The following is a 19,688-nucleotide window of genomic DNA, read 5'->3' on the forward strand; positions in this document are numbered from 1 at the left end:
GAACCACTAGTCTATGAAATAAAGTGCACTTGTTTCCTACAGTTTTCTTTCTGCTCAGTTTATTGTGTTTTTTGTCATGAAGGAATTATTTTTAGTAGCCAGGCATCAATTATTTTCTTCTACAGTTTCTGGATTTTAATACTGGTAAAGGTCTTCCTTATGCCAAGGTTATAAGATAATTATTTCATGAAGAATTATTTTATATTTCCTTCCAATAGTTTTATAGTTTCTTTAAATTTCTTTTTTCTTTTTATTCATTCTTTGATCAATTTGGAAATTATTCTCTTTATTTTGTTTGGAGTATGAGGTATGGATCCAATTCTTTTTATTGAGATGATGCAGGATTAAAGAAAAATAAGACTTGGTTTCTTCCCTTGTAATGGTCACTGCCATTTAAATAAATTAGCATTTTAGGAGCTGTGACAGAAATCAGAACAGTGTGCATTGGGGACACCAAAGAGAGGAAAAGAGAGTCCAGAAAAGGCTTCACAAAGGAATGTATCTCCAATACTTACTGATCAGAATTCATGCTCCTATAACCTTCTGGAACTCTCTTTTATCTTGACTTCTCCGATTCTCATGTCTCTGCATTCCCATACTACCTTGTAAAGTATTCTCACTGTCCTGGCTCCTTTTCCTTCCTTTATCCTTAAAATGTAGGTGTTTCATGGGATTACACTCCACTTCTCAACTGCCCATTCTTCTTTTTAACTCTTATTCAGTTCCAAGGATTCATCTCTTTTGTATATGGAAGACCTCTAAATCCATGTATATTTTTTCTAAATGTGATTTTGAAACTCTTATTATATTTGGAATTTTATATTTATTTGATTATTTGCTTAATATCTGTTCACCTATTAGACTGTTCTGGGTTAGGACTATTCTTTTTTTCTCACCTATGGCCTCAGTTCCTGGCACATAGTAAGTCATTAACAAATATCTTCATATGAATAAATGTTTAATACTGATCTTTTTTCCTATGAACTAGATCTCAATTTTCTGATTACGTACTGGGCATTTCCACTCGGCATTCCTCTTAACACTCCAAAATATTTGTTCAGGTTAACAAACATTTGCTGTGTGTCAAGAGTATATAGGGCCTAAGGATATATCTATTCTAAAGAAACAAAAAGCACAATTGTGTGTGTGAATGCTTTTAATCAGTATGACCTGCTCCATCAGTTTGGGGTAATAGTCACATATCATTTCATATCATTTATTTTTCCAATTAATTGCTCAATTTAGGTCTTTATTAGGAAAACGTGTGTCTTAAACTTGAGGTTGCCTTTCTCACCTAATTCACCAAAAACCACAGGCAGTAATTTAGCCCAGAGAAGTTAAAAGTTGTCCGTCTCCAGGTAAGAGAGGGAACTACTGCCAAAACTCTTCGGGTACTAGCTGCTGTTGCCATTGCGAGTTGGCTCTCCTCAGCATCCTTGCTCCCCTGTCATGTTGTCCTGGGTGCACAGCTTGTAGAGTGGCTGAAGCATGGACTCCCAAAGTTCTTCTACGCTTGGATACTGTTCCCAAAGAACACGGTATTCCTAGATGGCTGAATTTGGATGGCCTTCATGACTTAGCCAAGTACTGTGCTGGAACCAGTTCTCCTTGTGGCCATAAGGCTGTTTTTGAACTAGTTCACCAGCCCAGGCTTCCTATTTTCCCTGGGGGTTTCTCTTTAGGATCCTGAGCTTATGTGACAGGACTATCTCAGTCTATCAGAAGGTTCTAATAATATGGAACCTCAAAAGGAAAGAGGTTGACATCTCAGTCTTTCTTCCCAGAAGGCAATCCTAGGCAAATTTTCACATTACCAATTTGGGCTAACTAGGGTTATTTGGAGGAATGGTCTTGTCCAGATGTCCTGTTACATACTTTCCCCAACCCAATGGGTACCAAACTCTCCTATAAACGTGTCAGTAAGAAGAGCTTCTCAAGTGCTTCTTTTCTAAGCAAAGATGAACTGTTCCTTGTGACTAGAGGTGTTTACCTTGTCAGAGAAATGATTGGCTGTTTCTCTTTAAAAAAGTTTTAAGATCTGCCTCCCTGACACCCTAGTTCTACATTAATAAAACTACATATGAACATAAATAGTACAAAGCGGGGAGTAATTAACTTTGCAGGCAGTGGGGGGAAGTGGTCAGAAAACAGTTTGGGGTCGGAGACCATCAAAGCTTCATCTTAAAGGATGTTAGGGCAGAACGGCATTGGTATTTCAGGTAGAAGGAATAGCATACTCGAGGGAAAACCACAGAGGGGAATAGAAGTGTGTCCTGGGGCAGAGGTAGAATATACCTGTTGGGGGGGAAGAGTGCCAAGTTAGGAATTCTGAGAGGTAGGCAGAGCTTATATCATAACTGCCTTTCTGTAAGATGCTAAGGATCTTGGGGTTTATCTTGGTGATGAGGAACCAGTGAGGAATTTATTCATCTGCATCTCAATATCTTTCCTGACAAGATGTGCCATTTGTGTGCCCCTGCTCTCTGGTAAATATTATCCTCTCAGGCACTCAACCAGGAAATTTTGGAGTTAATAAAAAATTTTTCTTCCTACTAAGTAATGATCTCACCCATCCCCACCCAATTTGAATCCACAAAGTCCTTTCCTTCCTGTTTGCTCTGTGCTGCACTCTCTCAGATGCCCACAACATTTTACCTAGATTATTTCAAGAGTGTTCAAACTGGTTTCTCTACTTGATGCTTCGCTCCTTCAATCTGTCCTACACACTGCCACTAGCATGGTCTTCCTTAAATGATAGCTGAGGTCACTACCCTTCCCCCAAACTTGCAATAATCCCTCTTACATGCCGAATAAAATCCCACCTGGTTAACTTAGTGTTTTAGATCTTCCATTAAACATTTCATCCTTTTCTCTCATTTCACACCCCTTCTTCATTTTTTTTTTTGCGGTGCGCGGGCCTCTCACTGTTGTGGCCTCTCCCGTTGCGGAGCACAGGCTCCGGACGCGCAGGCTCAGCGGCCATGGCTCACAGGCCTAGCCGCTCCGCGGCATGTGGGATCTCCCCAGACCGGGGCACGAACCCGTGTCCCCTGCATCGGCAGGCGGACTCTCAACCACTGCGCCACCAGGGAAGCCCTCACACCCCTTCTTGAACCTCCATCCACACCAGAGTTAATCATCTTCCTGAATCTGCTTTGTACCTGCTTTGTCTCTGTAGCTTTGCTCCTATTATATCTTCTCCTAAAGCCCTTTTCTTCCATCCATTTTTCAAGGCCTGGCCCAAATCACATCAGCTGCATAACATATTACTCCAAAATTTAGTAGTTGAAAGCAACGACCAGCATTTATTATCTCCTGCAGTTTGTGTGAGTCAGGAATTTAGGAGCGTCTTGGTTGAGTGTTCTGGCTTGGGATGGTTCATGAGGCTGCAGTCATCTGAGGCTTGACTGGGGATGGCAGATCTGCTTCCTAAGCTGGGAACCTGGTGCTGGCTCTTGGTAGGAGTCCTCAGTTCTTCCCTAGGGCTATTTGTTCTCTGCACAGCTGGCTTCCCCAGCAGCAGCAATCTGAGAGACCAAGGCGGGAACCACAATGCCTTTTATGATCTGGTTTCAGAAGTCACATACCATCACTTTTGCCATACTCTTTCGGTTACACAGACCAGTCCTAGCATGAGGGAGATTACACAAAGGCATAAATACCAGGAAGCAGGGATCATCTGGGACAGTGTTGGAGGCTGGCTGTCACAACATCTCTTCAAGAGGCTTTCTAGATTCCCTAGCTCCATATGCCTCTCTCCTCCCTATTCCCAATAGTTCAAATTCTTTAAAAACCAGAGCTCCTGAAGATCTCCCAATTAATTCACACTTAAAAAAATCATTTAGTATTATAAAGTATAAATCCAAAAAATTGCTTTGGTTAATTATCAAAGGACACAGTGCTAAGGAACCTTCTCTAAAATCCTAGGTTGACAGAAACTTCATTGCTTGGAACTCATATTAGTGAGAACAGAACATTCCTTTCTTGCCTGGGGGGTGTATACCCTCCAGGTCACTTTGATTTAGAGAATTGGCTTCAATTTTCAGTGCAGGGTGGGGTTTGGACACAATACTCTACGTTAATCTTAAATTTATCTTTCAAGAAAATAGAACCACTAGTCTGCTTCTCAAGCCAGGTCTGATATTAACCCCTTTACATACAGATCTGATTTGCTCTGAGCCTATTAAGTACTGTTTTATTTAGAATCTACCTAAATGCTTCCCTTCCCCTGATACCATAATGAACCCCATTTCCTCCCTGTTTTGGAGACATACCCACAATTCCTCTGCTTCCTCTGCTGCGTGGGGTTTCCTTTGCTGCAGTAAGTTAATAAACCTAACTTTGTTGGGTTACAGGTTTGTCCCTGGTGGTCTTTATATGATGGGCTTTATGAACAACTAAAATTATTTGAGCTCATTATTAACTGATTTCATTTTTTAAGAATCACTCATGCTCCTTGAACAAGGGTATCTTTTAGAATATCTTGCCCAATGAGTCATTCTTATCTTTCCTCTGAACTATAGTCTACTTCCTAAATATATCTTTTCTTTGAAATATAATCTATTTACTAATTAGACATGTTTTGGACTAACCTTGCATGCCCTTCCTTCAGTGCTACAAACTCCAAGATGGTACAGTCACTTTCTCCCAAGGTCCCTAACACTTTCACAGTACTATGCAATTGTGAATTAGTAACGTTCCCTCTGGTCTTACTGAGTGACTCTTGTAATCTTTATTAGGCAACTACCAATTTATATTGAGAAAACATCTAGGAAACCACTGTTTTGTGGGCTACTTCAGAGTGGGCTACTTTAATATGTGTATTATGCAAGGTTTTATGTACTTATTTTCTGACACACTTGCTTTTTTCTCGTTTCCTCAACTAAAGACAGGGACTCGCTAGTCACTGTACATACCCGAGTCTAAATGCTAAGGATAAGAAATTCTGTATCATCGGGCCTGACAGAAGAATGCTGTAATCTGTAATGCCCTTCTGATTCTGAGAGTAAGGCCAGCATTAATACAATGCACTCTTGTTATGTCTGAATGTCCCTCTGCAAAGAACAGTGTTTCTCAAACTTTTTGTTTGATCAGACCCACATTAAGAAATACATTTTTTTTTTTTTTTTTTTTTTTTGCGGTGCGCGGGCCTCTCACTGTTGTGGCCTCTCCCGTTGCGGAGCACAGGCTCCGGACGCGCAGGCTCAGCGGCCATGGCTCACGGACCCAGCCGCTCCGCGGCATGTGGGATCTTCCCCGACCGGGGCACGAACCTGTGTCCCCTGCATCGGCAGGCGGACTCTCAACCACTGTGCCACCAGGGAAGCCCAAGAAATACATTTTGTATCACTCCTCAGGACACATAGATATAAAAGACTGGTATAAAAATTTCTCAAAACAACTCCTTTACATGTAATGCACTCTCAGATTGTTCTATTGTGTTCTATTCTTCTAGATTTCATTAAAAAAAAAGAAGTGGTGGTCTCCATCTATCAAACCGATATCACAATCCCCTAGAGACTATAATCTACGGTTTAGAAAACACCGGCTTGGCAAAAGGTTTTTGATTTGTAGTCATTCTTTCCACATTTCCGTACACCTCGGAGAGTTCCCGACAGCTGTTTTCATCTAAAGGATTACTGAGCCCTCAGTTTTGTGTAAATGCTCTGCGACGGAGCCGTTTCCCTTCTTCCTGGCTCCTTTAAGAGGGTGGTAACGGCCCATCCTGGAGGTGGAGTGGCAGGTCCCACGAAGCCCCCGGCGCAGGCCAGGCCCGCTTTTCCAGTTCGTGTGAAAGCCTGCGCGTGTGTGCGCGCGGAGGTGGGGGGTAGGGGTGAGCCAGGGGCGACACACTGACCCAGCAGTAGCCAGGAGCAGCAGAGGGAGGCCCAGGGCCGTCTCCGAGCCCGCGTTCCCAGAGACCCTGCGAGGGTCCACGCGTGCGCAGAGCCCGTCCCGGGACCTTTCCGGCCTCCGTGGCGCCCGCGCGCGCTCCCCACGAGCCAAAGTCCGAGGTGGGCTCCGGCGCGCGGCCGGTGCGGCGGCGCGCGCCAGAGGGCGGTCCTGCGCGGCCGGCACTGCCCGCCCCCAGCGCGCTCCTCTCCTCCCAGTCTCCCCCGCGCTTCCTGCACTACGGTAGTCGCCGCCGCGTCCCCGTGCCTGTCCCCGTCTCGCTAGCAAAGGCTGTGCCATGGCGGCCTTCAGCAAGTACCTGACCGTGCGAAACTCCTCGCTGGCGGGGGCCGCGTTCCTGCTGCTTTGCCTGCTCCACAAGCGGCGCCGCGCCCTCGGCCTGCACGGGTAAGAAGGCCCGTGGCCGCGCCGCCTTCCCGGGCCCGAACGTGAGCTCCCCGCGCTCTCTTCTTCGCCTGGCGGACGAGTGCCTTTGCCCAGCGGGGTCAAGCGGAGAGGGGGCCGGCTGCGGCCGCTGCCAGGCTCCAATGTCAGGATGTCCGGTGTCCCCGCGATGCGGGCGTCCCCCGTGCTCCCTGCGCTCCGCCGGCCTGTCCGGCTGCTCACTCTGCCCCCGGGTGTGCGAATCTTTTTCCTGCGCTCGCTAGCAAACCCGTGCCTCTGCCCCGAGGCCGTCGCCCCTGATGTCCTCCCCTTTCTTGCATCAGCACCACCTCCTCCTTTTTGCATCAACTTTATGGGTGTATTCTTGTTTTGCCATCTCATCTCCTTACAGACCGTGGATTTGCTTTGTGGACGTGTATGTGTGATTTGAGGAAGGGGATTGGACTCACCAGACTGGAGGCTGTTGTCTAAGTCATTGGATGAGTGAGGTTTGGCACGATACCTTAGTAGTTGCAGTTGAAAGTCGCGAGGATGGTTTGTGTGAACTATCCTGGGTCCATTTGGCAAAGTTGCTTTCTAAAGTGGTGTCCCCTTCGAGTTGGCCAGTGAACGCCCTAGCATTTCATCGGAAAAGCTGAATCGGTTCCGAGGTTTTGGAGGGCAAGGTTCGTTTCCCTGACTCGCAGGTGGAACGTGAAAGTGTGTTCTAGATAAGGGTCCAGATCCCTTTTGATTATATTCCGCTGCTTCTCCCTCGAGAATTTTAATGTTTAAATTTAACTTTGGGAGATTATAAGATTAGAGAAGGAAGAGAGAGAATTGAGTTACTGTTGTGGCGTTACAAGACATAATTTTTTATTTGCTGGGAGTCACTTTCCTTCAGCAAATGAATGAGAAAAGGCTACTTCCAACGCATTCTTGCTACTGTTGGATATTTAATATTAAATCTTAGCATAGTGCTTTCATCCATTTTACTTCATTTCTTTGGGCAGGTACTGTTGCCGTCTGTTTTGACTTGCCTAATATATCTTATTAGTAGTAGATTTTGGACTAAAACACTGACAAGTGGCCTTCCTTCCCATAAAGTTCTTACTAACCTTCCCCTGGCGTCTTTATCTTATTAGTCTGAAGCAGTGGTCTTTCTTTTCCTGCCTAAATCTGCTTAACAAAGTTGAAAATGATTTGCTTCTTTGTCAGGACAGTACAGTACCTATTCACTTTTCCTCTCTTCAGTTTGCTTTTAAAATGATTTATTCTGGAAAATATAAACAAAATTTTCTGTTAGATTGTGTGCTTTCTGATCTCCCAGTTGCAAATGAATGGAAATTATTTGTTATCTGGGAATATGCCAGTAGAAAATGCTGAATGCTATAAAATAACTTTGAATTACATTTTTACAGACAAGTGTTTTAGCGCATAGAACAGGTGTTTTAGTATGGGAGAGGGGGATTTGAGGACAGCCCTAACAGCTCTGGCTTGCTTTTATGATTTTTTTAATTAAAAACTTTGTTTTATTGGAGTATTACATAGTTGTAGAAAAATAAACGTAAGTGTAGAGCTTGAAGAGTTTTCACAAATAGAACTCACTCATGTAATCATCACCATCATCTGCACCCAGATAAAAATATTATCAGCAGCCCAGAAGCTCTTTTCAAGTCCCTTCCAGTCACAGCTAAAGTAGTTACTGATTAATAAGGCCATAGATTATTGAGCGAGGGAAATTTGAAACATAATCTAATGGGAAATAGTAGCAATGATAGCAAGATGGTATAATGCAATCAGTTTTATTAAATAATTTAAGTGTTTATTCACTATTATATAAAATGCTTTACAAACCTCTTCTTGAGAAACTTTGTAAACTTTTTGGGGGATTAAATTATGCAGCAGTTAATTAACTGAACAAAAGATTGTTGTTAACCTTTTGCACTGGCAGTAGTGAGGAAAATCTTTATTTTACACGTTAGTTTGTGGGAGGAGAGTGCAAATTATGAGCAGATAAGCGTGATGTTTAAATTACTGAGGTAAAATGGTTGCATTACTATAAAACCATTAAGAATAGTGTCAAATCTATCTTTGTAGATAATATACTTCCATAATCATTTGGATATCTTTCAGTTGCTATCTTTGGCATCATAGTTTGAAGATGAGAAAATTCTAACTTTATATTTTACTGGCTTTTCGGGTGACTGTGGTAACAGGGCGAATTAATTTTACTATCTGGTGCCTAATGAAGGAACCTGTGAGTGCTTGACCTTTATTTGTCTATGCTATTGACAGTAGATTTGTCTTAGAAGATATTCCTTGGAACCAGATAGTTAATCAAGATAATAAAATCACTTTAAAAGTTACAGTGTCATTTTATTCCAGACATTGGGAGAATGAGTAATTTAATGTTCTGAATAATTTTTTAGTTACATATGATTTGACTGGGTGAAATTTACTTTTTATTACGGAAAATTTCACACATATTCAAAGTAAGCAGAATAGTATAATGGACCTCCTGTACACTTCACACAAGAAGTACCATTAACATTTTACCATTCTTGTTTCTTATAGCTCCTTGCTCCCCGCCCCTGATTTTTAGGTAAAATTTATATATATTGAGCTGTACACATCTTGTACATTTTTAAAATAAATGGATACAATAGTATAACACATCCCTTTCATAAATTAGAACATTTTCATCTCCCCAGAAAGTTCTCTTGTATTCATTCTACATGACCACCGTACTAACCTTTTTCGCCCTAGTTTTGCTTAATCATACATCTTATTTTGTTTGTTATTTATATGGGGAATAGTGGAATCTTCTTACTCATGGATAAAGGAGACCATGTATTTCAGTTCAAAGGAAGTATCTGTTTCAGAATGTTGTATTACTAGGTGCTATGGGATGGAGAGGTGTGTGTGTGTGTGCGTGTATGTGTTACACATACATTAAAAAAAATATGGCATCTTTAAGTGTGAATTAGTTAAAAATGTAAGATGATGACAGTGCAGACAGTCATATATTAAAAATTCTGAGAAAGAAGAGATTAATGTGTTTGGGAAGAGTTAGGGAAGGTTTTATGAAGGATGTGAGCTAAGCCTAGAAAGAGGGTAGGAATGAATAATGAGATAAATTGAAAGTCAGTAGCAGCCCTTATCAGATTTTTGTTGCATTTTATGGGAGGAAGAAGCTTGGTGGTACTCTTTCAGTCCAAACACAAATATAATCATGTTATTTCTTCATTAAAATCTTTCAGCTATTCTAAAATACAAAATTCTTAGCATGAGTGAATGATGTTCATGATCTGGTCCTTTGCTACTTCGACTCAGCCAGCCATATGGAATTAACACACTCTGGGTAGGACAGGCTCTGCCCAGCCGTTGCGATCTTATTGTAATCACTGTCATCCCCACCACTTCTTCCCACCCTCTGATGTTTATTTTCCTTCAAGACTCAGTTCAGTTAGCACTTTCCTGCCTTTTCCTGATCTCCAAACTGATGTTGTTGTCCTCTGCTCTCAGGCTGCTCTAAGCATTCCCCTACTCTAGTTACCACTCTGTATGGTAGTTTATTTTCTTGGCTTCTACCTGCATCAGACTGTGAGTTTCAGGAGGACATGGACTGAGTCATCTTTAAATTCCTAGTTTGCACATGTCATAGGATAGACATTCAGTAAGTATTTATAGGGTGGACAAATGATGTAGGATAGTTGAAGAATTTTTTTTTTTTTTTGCTGTACGCGGGCCTCTCACTGTTGTGGCCTCTCCCGTTGCGGAGCACAGGCTCCGGACGCGCAGGCTCAGCGGCCATGGCTCACGGGCCCAGCTGCTCCGCGGCATGTGGGATCTTCCCGGACCAGGGCATGAACCCGTGTCCCCTGCATTGGCAGGCAGACGCTCAACCACTGCGCCACCAGGGAAGCCCATTTGAAGAATTTTTAAGGGTAATTGTCTGACAGGCAGTTGGAGATGGGGTACTAGTTCAAACATGAGTAAAGGCATTATCTTCAGAGAAGTGATAGTTGTGTACCTGAGATTATATAACAGGAACGGGGGGGTAGGGAGGGGTAGGAAATCAGTGGGCCAGTATTAGAAGGCAGGGAAGAGACCAGTCTACATTGCCAAACTATTTTATGATCTTAATAAAACCAAACAAAGAACAAAAACAGAACAAAGCAGTTTTCTTTCTCTTCCCATGAATGCTTGTCAAAGTTCAGATTTCTCTTCCTGGATTTCAGAACCTTCCTTTATCTGGTCTCACCTTACCTGGCTAATCTTTTATTCCATTGCCTGCCAGTGACTACTCTCTGTTCCAAATAGGCCAGTTTCTGCACTGTTTTCTGAACAGGCCACACTCATTCCTGGCTTTGGAGCCTTATTCATGATATTAGCCATACCTGGAATATCTCTTCCTGTATCCTCTGTTCTTCAACTCTTATCCTTTAAGGGTTACGTCAAGGTCACCTTTTCCATGAAGTAATTTTAAACAACCCCTTTTTAATCTTATGAACCATGTATTTAGGTGCTTTTCTTTTTTCATCTATTAATTGTTTGACTGGGTATGATCTAGTTGTTAGCCATCGGAGTGTAGCCATGCCCACCAGCTTATGGGGTCCTCCTTCGTCCTTTTTCAAATCCCCAATCTATAGATGGTAGGAAATAACCAAATATTTTTGGAGAGTTTCAGGGAGCTTGTGTTTCTCTTAGTCATGCCTTACTTCTATGCTTCTGCTCTATTTTAGAACCCACTTGTATGTTGTCTCTTGAGCCTGTCATTTTGGTATCTGCCTTGATTCCTTCAAAGCATCAGTCACAAAGCAGTATTTGTAGTAGAGCTTTACTGAAAATTTGGGAGTAGTGGCAGGGATTATATTGCAACACAGGGAGCAGCTTAAAATGGAGAAGCTCTTTTATTTACAAGTTTCTTGTACATTCCCACTGTTGGAAATTTGTTGTCTGTTTTCCCCTGAGCCTCAGCCCTGTGGCCTGTTGCTGGGTCTTTTCTGTACCCCTTGGATGTTTCCATATCTCTAGCTTCTACTCCCTGTACTCTGTCCCCACTAACCTCCCTACAGCTTTCCTGCATACTGAATTCAGCTTTCCTTCTTGAGATCTGCCCCTTTCATATCAAGCTTTAGAAGGGGCTGGCTTCACTTTTCTCAGTTTCACAGGCCCACTGAATGTTCTGCAAAGTACAGGCGTGTGTCAGGTGAGGGGCTGGAGTTGCATGAGACCCTTAGGTTGAACCATGAGTGGATATTGTAGGGTTCATCGCCATATGGATCCTCAGAATAAAAAGGAGATGCTTAAGCAGCTATAGGTAAAGAAGGCCTTAAAGGATTTGCCAGGAAAAGCAGCTCTATACAGAAACCAACTGACGCAGGTCCTGTTCTCAGAACTGTGCAGCTGTCTGTGGTATGCTGGGGTAACTGGGTACCGACTTTTTAATTATTATAGTTAAACTTCTCAGCTTTGGGTACATTAGCATCATTGGCCAGGCATTCCATTTTAGGGCTTTTGCAGTTGCTGTTCCCCTGCCTGGAATTCTCTTTCCCCATACATCCTCACTGTTTTCCCTCCCATTTTTCTTAGAGCTGTGGTTACTGTTTGTTTTAAATAACAATTTTTTTCTTGCTACACATGTAAATGTTGTCTCCTGAAGTATATTATGAGCTCTTTAGGAGCCGGGCCCCTTCTATATGCATGGGTAAAGCAAGTCTTAGAAATTTATAAAAATAGTATCATTATTTTAGAACCTGCTTTTGACAGTTAACAATAGAGTAGAAACATTAAAGACAATTTTAAGAAATTAAAAATCATGTACTTTGGTGTACAACAGACACTAACACAGTATTGTGAAGCAGTTATACTCCAATAAAGATCTATTAAAAAACCATGCATAATGTCATCACCATAACACACATACTGTTTTATTTTTATTACCTTTTACTATTTATATGCCTATATTTTTACACAGTTATAGACATGGTTTGCTATTTTTATTTAAAGCATAGACATCATTCCTGTGTTTCTACATGAACCTCATTACTATATTTTAAAAGAAATACATAAATACTCCTTTGTGTGACTATATCATAATTTATTTTACCCTTAAATATTTGGTATCTAGATTGCTTCTGTAATTTTTACAGATAATACTGTGTGTGTTTGTGAGTGAACATTTCTGTCTCTGCTGAATTATTTCCTTGGAATAAATTGCCAGAATTAGGATTAATGAATGAAGGTTATAAGCTTTCTTTAGTTTTTGTGGAAAAGGAAAACATAAACGTTCTGGAGCTACACAAATTCCACATATTACTTTTTAAGAATTGTACCATAGAATACTATGAATGAGTGCTAATATAATTCTCTAATCATCATTAAGGGATGTTTGAATTTTTTTGGAGGGGGAACTACTTTAGAGATGTAAAATAATGTTTCAGGATTATTTTAATTTCCAAGAATGCATATTTTTATATGCAGAAACCTGTCTTTATTATGGAGGCACTCAGCATAGTATAAAACATGGTCTTTGGTGTTAGATATGGGTTCAGGTTTTTATTCAGCCATCTGTTAGACCTGTGATCTTGGTCAATTTACTCAGCCTCTTTCAGCCTCAGTTTTCTCATCTGTAGAACAGGGCTAATAGTATTTACTTAATCAGTACTTGTGAGGATCAAATGAGAAAATGTCCTAACTCAGTAGCTGGAACAAAGCTCAGTAAATAGAAGATAGCTTTAGCTTTCCCTGTGCTTGCCAAAGGACAGCAAAACATTCCCTTGTTATGTACTCAGTAACTATTGAGCCTTCATAAAAATTTCCTCAAATATGCCCACGAAAATCTCCCTAAAGAAACCTTTCAAGTTGATAGACTCATTCAGAGTTGGAAAGTATTTAAGTTACTTTTATGTGACATGGTTTCAGTCCTCTGTGTTTTTTCAGTTGTTGCTTCCTGAATATGATACTCTATTTCTCCACCCCTTAAAGGGAGGTCTGAAACTGAATTCATTATTCTAAGTGTGGTCTGACTGACAGAGTGGAGTGGGCTGTTACCTGCTTTGTAAATCCAAAACTTTATTTAAAATAGGTGAGGTTACATTCATTTTTGTGACAGTCAGTATTCTTCACTCATATTTTAGCTTGCACAATTGTTTTCCCTTCCTTTCCCCTTCTTAGCTTGCTGTGTTTGATTTTTTTTTTTTTTTAAACCTGGGTGTAGGTATTTACAACTTATCTTTGTTTGGGCACATCACTTTCTCCTAAATTTTTTTTCATCATGCACATTAAAAAAAAATTTATTGGAGTATAGTTGCTTTACAATGTTGTGTTAGTTTCTACTGTATAGCAAAGCGAATCAGCTATACATATACATATATCCCCTCTTTTTTGGGTTTCCTTCCCATTTAGGTCACCTCAGACATTGAGTAGAGTTCCCTGTGCTATACAGTAGATCCTGCACATTTAATTAGTATTCTTTCTGTATATTTTGTCAATAAGTTATCGGACAGGGCTAAGTATAGAACAACGTATTTAGGTCACTATAACCTTTCTTTTAAATGATACCTTTTGGGGGTTGTATTGGTTCTCATCTTTAACTTACCTGGTACCTTTTCACACCTTTCCTTCTGGTGATATTTGGCACTGTGACGGTACAGCTAGGCATTTGATCCATACTGGGCCAGTCAGAATCCTTCCTCCTCTGTGATGTTTCTGCTGTGGAGTCAGTGGGAAATGGTCTTCCTTTTTCGGTCATGGATGATGAATATCACCACCTTCTAATCTGTTGCAATAAAATATAAACTGGAATTATTATTATTATTATTTTATTGGCCTCACCACGCAGCTTGCAGGATCTTAGTTCCCTGACCAGGGATTGAGCCCATGCCCACTGCAGTGGAAGCATGGAGTCAGTCCTAACCATTGGACTCCCAGGGAATTCCCTAAACTGGAGTTATGAAGACGAAAGATAGGCGCTCTTTATAATTTTCTTTAGAGTTATATATGGCAAATTAAATTTTATGCAAAATGGGTACTGTATTTCCCTATTGTTATTTTTTTTGGAGTGATTTCTTTTACAGAATGTTAGAGTTTTTATAAATGACATTTGTAGTCATTTCTACAAAAAATTAGACATAAGGCCCTTGCTTAAGAATATGGCTTTTATCATAACATTCTTTTTATGAGGAAATAACTTTTGTTGTAGGCATCTCTTTTAAGAATATAGCCTTCCATAAGCATTAGGATAAAATGGTCTGGATAACTGATGGTTGCGCTCTTCATTGGGAACTATTATGCATATTAAGATAGTTTGAAGCCTTGTTAGATAAAACTAGTGAGTGAGGTAAAGGTGTTTTTTAAAAAAAAAACATGCATTTGTTGTTTGGCTAATTAGCAGTCCTGAATGATTGCAATTAAATTAATAAAGTATAAAATTGAAAATAAAGCTCATCAAAGCATTCAGCTAATTTGGTATCTGTGAATAGACATAACAATCTCACATACCACTGTAATGGTACCATAATAATAGACATAAACATGGGTTGTATGATTTACTCTCTGCTTAAGAAGTTACTGGCATTAATTTAGTGCCAGTAGTTATCTGTTGGCATTAAAAATAAATGTACTATGTGGAATGAGGCAGCTTCTCTAGGTAAATCATAATTTGGTTATTTAATCAGCATACTGTGTCTGTAGGTCGCTGCATGTCGCTATTTAAAACATTTACACTTTCATAAACCTATGAAGTAAGCAATGAGACACATAATGTCTCCTCAGAAGGAAAAAGTATGGTCCTATAAATTTATCATACTTTAGTGAGTAGGACGTTCTTACATTTCAGCTTCTCTGAAATTAGGATGCAATTTACAGCCGACGCATCTTAGCTTTGATTAATATGGTATTGGCATATTGTTACATTTCCGTTTTACTGTGCATGTTTTTAATTTGCTTATAAAAATGCTTCTTGGTAATTTACATCAAACTCAATCTTCTGACTCCATATTCAGTGTTACTGTCATTCTTTCTTCATTATATCTTAGAGGTTAACTTAAGTTAAGTTGAGGTAGAATCAGATCTTTTCCTCATTCCAGAGCAAGGACTGGAGGAAGTAGGGTGGCATGGGAATCAATGAACCACTCAGAGAAAGGGACCCAAAGATCATGCACTAACTCACAAAACATCTCGTGCTTGCTACATGTCAGATGCTGGGTTTATAGAGATGAAAAAAAGGTCCTATTCTCGAGCGTTGGGGGGTATGATACAAGTCTGTACCTTCATTCAACATTTAGTGCTAGGTGCTGAGAACACACAGTAGTGAATGAGAGTAGGTCTGTTTCCTAGATGGATCCTGGAGTGAGAGAAGACAGAACCCATTTCATTTTAGTTTTGTATTGGGTACTTGGGAAGATTAAAAATTAAATTAGGCAAGATTTTTGCTGTTAAGAAACCCACAGACTATTAAAAGAGGGAATCCTGTGTCTGGACATTTCACACCAAATTTCTAGTTAAAAAAAGAAACTCCTGGTATATTTTATTTAAAATATTATTCTCCATTTACCTGTGGTACAATTTTGTTGCATCAGGAAATTAGATTTAAGGTGTTTTCAACTATGGTATTCATTTTCTTTCCCCTGCAGTAATGCCCAAGATGTGTTTAGTAAAACAGTGGAGGCACTGGGGGAGGCAAGTGTAGGACAGAATCAATGAAATGATCCCATTTTTAACGTATCAGATAATTTCCAATTTAACTATTGATGAGTGAATACATTTCTCTCTGTATTTTATCACCGGCTCAACAAAATAGCTACTTCCCCTTACTTCAGTGAAGAAACTTTCAATGTGGAAGGAAATACAATGTTTATCCAGTACATTCTATTGAATGCTTCTTGTATGTCTCTAAGCTAGGCATTGAGATACCAAATTGATGAACATTATTTCTAACCCCTGTCTTGTGGAAATACAAATCTATAGAAAAGTCGTACAAGTCAGTATGACTAGACCTGTGGTCTAATAATAATTCTGTGGGAGGGAGCACTGAATTGGGAATGTTTGATTGTTTTGGTTGTTACCTGGGGAGGTTTCACTTTTGTGCCTGATCTTAAGAGATAAGGCGTAAAAGGCATTCTAGGTAGAGAAAGTAGCATGAGCAAAGGCATGGCGTTAGTGGAGTTACGATTTGAGAAGAAGGGACTGCAAAGACGTGAAGCTGGTAACCTTACTATTAACTATTTATTGAGCACTTGCCATATTATAGGTTCTAAATATTTTGCATTTATTCCTGACAACAGTCGTTTGAGATAGTTGTTTTATTATCTTTATTTTATCGGTGAGTAATCAGAAAGGTAAAAATGATACCTGATTATAAGAGTTCTTACGTGTGAATTAGCCATGTGGAGGGTAAAAGACAGAATAAAACATTTTTATAGATCCTTCAGATATACTTAGGTTTGTAACCAAGCAAGGCCTCATGCGCCCCTGGACAGAAAGCCAAACTCTTGACAGCAGGTGTTTTCAGCAAAGTAAGGGTTTATTGCACGGCGCCAAGCAAGAGAGAGAGAGACAAGCTTCAGATCCACTCCATCTTGGTCTTTGAGTTAGGGATTTTTTTTTTTTTTAAGGGGAAGAACGAAAGCTGGGACTAATCATCATCTTGTGACATTTCTTCGTCATAGTTTCGGGAGTCGGGATGTTCCGGTTTATGAGGCTCAGACCAGGTGGTCCATGGCTTGGGGTCCATTAGCTCCTCTTGCCCTGGAGAAACAACCTGGGTTTGTATGTTAATGATGATATATATAATAGCAATTTTAGTACATTAACGATGTTATCGACAGTAGCAGTCTTCGTCATCTGACTCCGGTTGATTAGTGTTCAGTTAGCGCAGGATTGAGGTCAGAGGGGACAAAAAAGGGAATAAAGAATTGGATAGAGAGAGTAATCATAAACTCAGTAAGGGAACTCGGTTTCAGATTCAAAAGAACAGTCAAGAATCATTCAGGGGCTAAGAAAAAGTCTTATGTTAAATTCAAAGTTATATTAATTGTTAGATTAACAGTTTTATTGTAGTATATTACTTTTAAAATATAGTCATGGTGAAATACTCTTAAGATTTTAAAAACATTTTTATTGTATATTATACAGCAAATATAGAAAAGTGCATAAAACACGTATATAAATTAATGACTGTTTTTGTAACTGCCGCCCAGGTCAAGAAATATCTTTGCCATCTACCCAGAAGCCACATGCCCCTTCCCTGTACTGTCCTGACTTCTATAGTAATTACATTTTTGCATTTCTTTATAATTTTATCACCCAAAGGTGCGCTCCTAAGCACTATAATTCAGATGTGTTTGTGGGATTTTTTGTTCAAGTCTCTCTTAATCTATGAGTCTGCATGCCATTTCTCTTTCCCCTTTGTTATAGTTTATTTGTTGAAGCAAGCAGGTGTTTTCACCTATACATATTCTGTAATTTGGATTACGCCAGTTGTATAATTTTTCTTCATTCTCTATTTCCTGTAAATTGCTAGTTGGATCTAAAGTTTAGATTTTGTTTTTATTTTTTGGACAAGAATGCTTCCTAGGTGTTGATGTGGTATACTCTCTGTCACAAGGTGTATAATGTCTGGTGGTTTCTTTTTGTGATTTGAGCAGCCACTGATATTTGATACCTAGAATAATGAGTTTATTAGGTCTTACAAAATGGTGATATTTGAATTCGGTTATTACTTCATTTATAAGGTGGAATGCTTCTGTAAAAAGGAAGTTTTCGTCATCTATTTGGTTCCCCAGTGGTACAGTTAAGTTAGGAAAGGCAGGATGGATGTTTGCTTCTTTATTATACATCAGTTTCTTGTTATTCTCTGGAGGTGACCAATGAATTCTTCTTAAGTGTCATTATGAACCTAATGATTCACTACTTGTAAATAAGTAGTTAATGCTCTCTTATAGATGCTTTGGAGGAACCTTTATGAATGCAGTGAATCTTATAAAAATATGAAATGTGCCTCAGGTATCAACTCTTGCATTGGTTTTATTTCTATCTAAATTTTAGAATGAGCATGTTGGGATTTTGATGAGGATTTCATCTAATTTATAGATTAATTTCTAAAATTGGTTATAGTGCCCTTTATTTTTTGATCAGTCTTGCCATGAGTTTGTAACATGTGTCAGTTTTTTAAAAAATCTGACTTTCAGTTTTGCTTTACCTCTGTTGAGTGTCTTTTATTTCATTTTTATTTGCTTTTATCTGTATTTTATTCTTTGTACTTCAGTTAATGTTGTTCTTTTTCTAATGTTCACATAGATGATGAATTTTCCATCTTTTCTAATGTATTCGTTTAAGGTTATAAAGTTCTCTAAGCACTGTTTAGTTGCATCCCACAGTTTTTTTGATATGTAAACTCTTATGTTGTAAACATATCATTTGATATGTATATCATTCGTTTCAAATATTTTAAAAATTTCTTTGACCCATGACTTTTCACAAACCAAAGCGAATCTCTTTATTTATGTCAGTTACCTATTGTTGTATAACAAACCACCCCAACAGTTATTTTTCCCCCTTATTTCTATGGATGGCTGGGTTGTTCCTTTGCTTGTTTTGTTTGGGTTCCCTTATGAGGAACCCAGTAGAGGATTGGCTGCACTGGAAGGTTCATATCTGGTAGTTGGTGCTGGCTGGTGGCTGGGATGCCTTGATTTTCATCTAAGTGATTATATCATTCAGTAGGCTATACCAGTTTCTTACATGGTGGTCTCAGGTCAGCATTCCAAGAAGCCAGGGCGAAAGCAGAAAGGCTTCCACCCATTCTGTTGGCTAGAGCAAGTCACAAGCCTGGCCCAGATTCAAGGGTGGGAAAAAAGATTCCTCCTTTTTAGGAATTTGACTCAGTATTTAATATACCAGAATTTCAAAACATTTGGGAATTTTTCTTGTATTTTTCTTTTTGCTGTTAATTACCAGCATAATTGCTTTGTGGTTAGAGTATTGATTTTTTCCCTCATTTTATTTTTACCTCTTTTAGTTGTTTGGAAGTTATTCTCTATATAAGTTTTTAAAAAAATTTTTACTGGTTACCCTAGAAATTTTGCCATCTGTTTACCTTTTCAAGTCTAAATATTAATCAATAAGAAATACTTCATAATTCTCCCAGGCAGTAAAAGGACTTCAGAGCAGTGACGCCATTAACTTTTCCTCCTTATTTAGATGCATTTGTTGTGGGTTTTTTTTTTTAGTACTATAAGACATTATTATTATTGTTTTATATAATATTTACTTAGAGTTATATATTTACCACATTCTTTGCTTTCCATTCCGTCTTGCAATCTATACCTTTCAACTGAGATCAACCCTCCTCTCCCCCATAATATGTCCTTTATAAATTTCTTTAGTACAAGTCTGCTGATGAT

General features: G+C 39.5%; 1 protein-coding gene across 1 annotated transcript in view; it reads left to right on the forward strand.

The window, feature by feature from the left end:
- The first annotated feature begins 6,122 nt into the window (after window positions 1-6,122).
- The window catches only part of ABCD3 (ATP binding cassette subfamily D member 3), an 81,781-nt gene continuing 68,215 nt past the window's right edge, over window positions 6,123-19,688 (forward strand). Inside the window, exon 1 of the mRNA XM_024751282.1 lies at window positions 6,123-6,300. Coding sequence (XP_024607050.1) covers window positions 6,191-6,300 — 110 coding nt within the window. The 5' untranslated portion in view covers window positions 6,123-6,190. The remainder of the gene's footprint in view (window positions 6,301-19,688) is intronic.

The sequence above is a fragment of the Neophocaena asiaeorientalis genome, unplaced genomic scaffold (assembly GCF_003031525.2).
Source record: "Neophocaena asiaeorientalis asiaeorientalis breed wild unplaced genomic scaffold, Neophocaena_asiaeorientalis_V1.1 scaffold147, whole genome shotgun sequence".
NCBI classification, from domain to species: domain Eukaryota; kingdom Metazoa; phylum Chordata; class Mammalia; order Artiodactyla; family Phocoenidae; genus Neophocaena; species Neophocaena asiaeorientalis.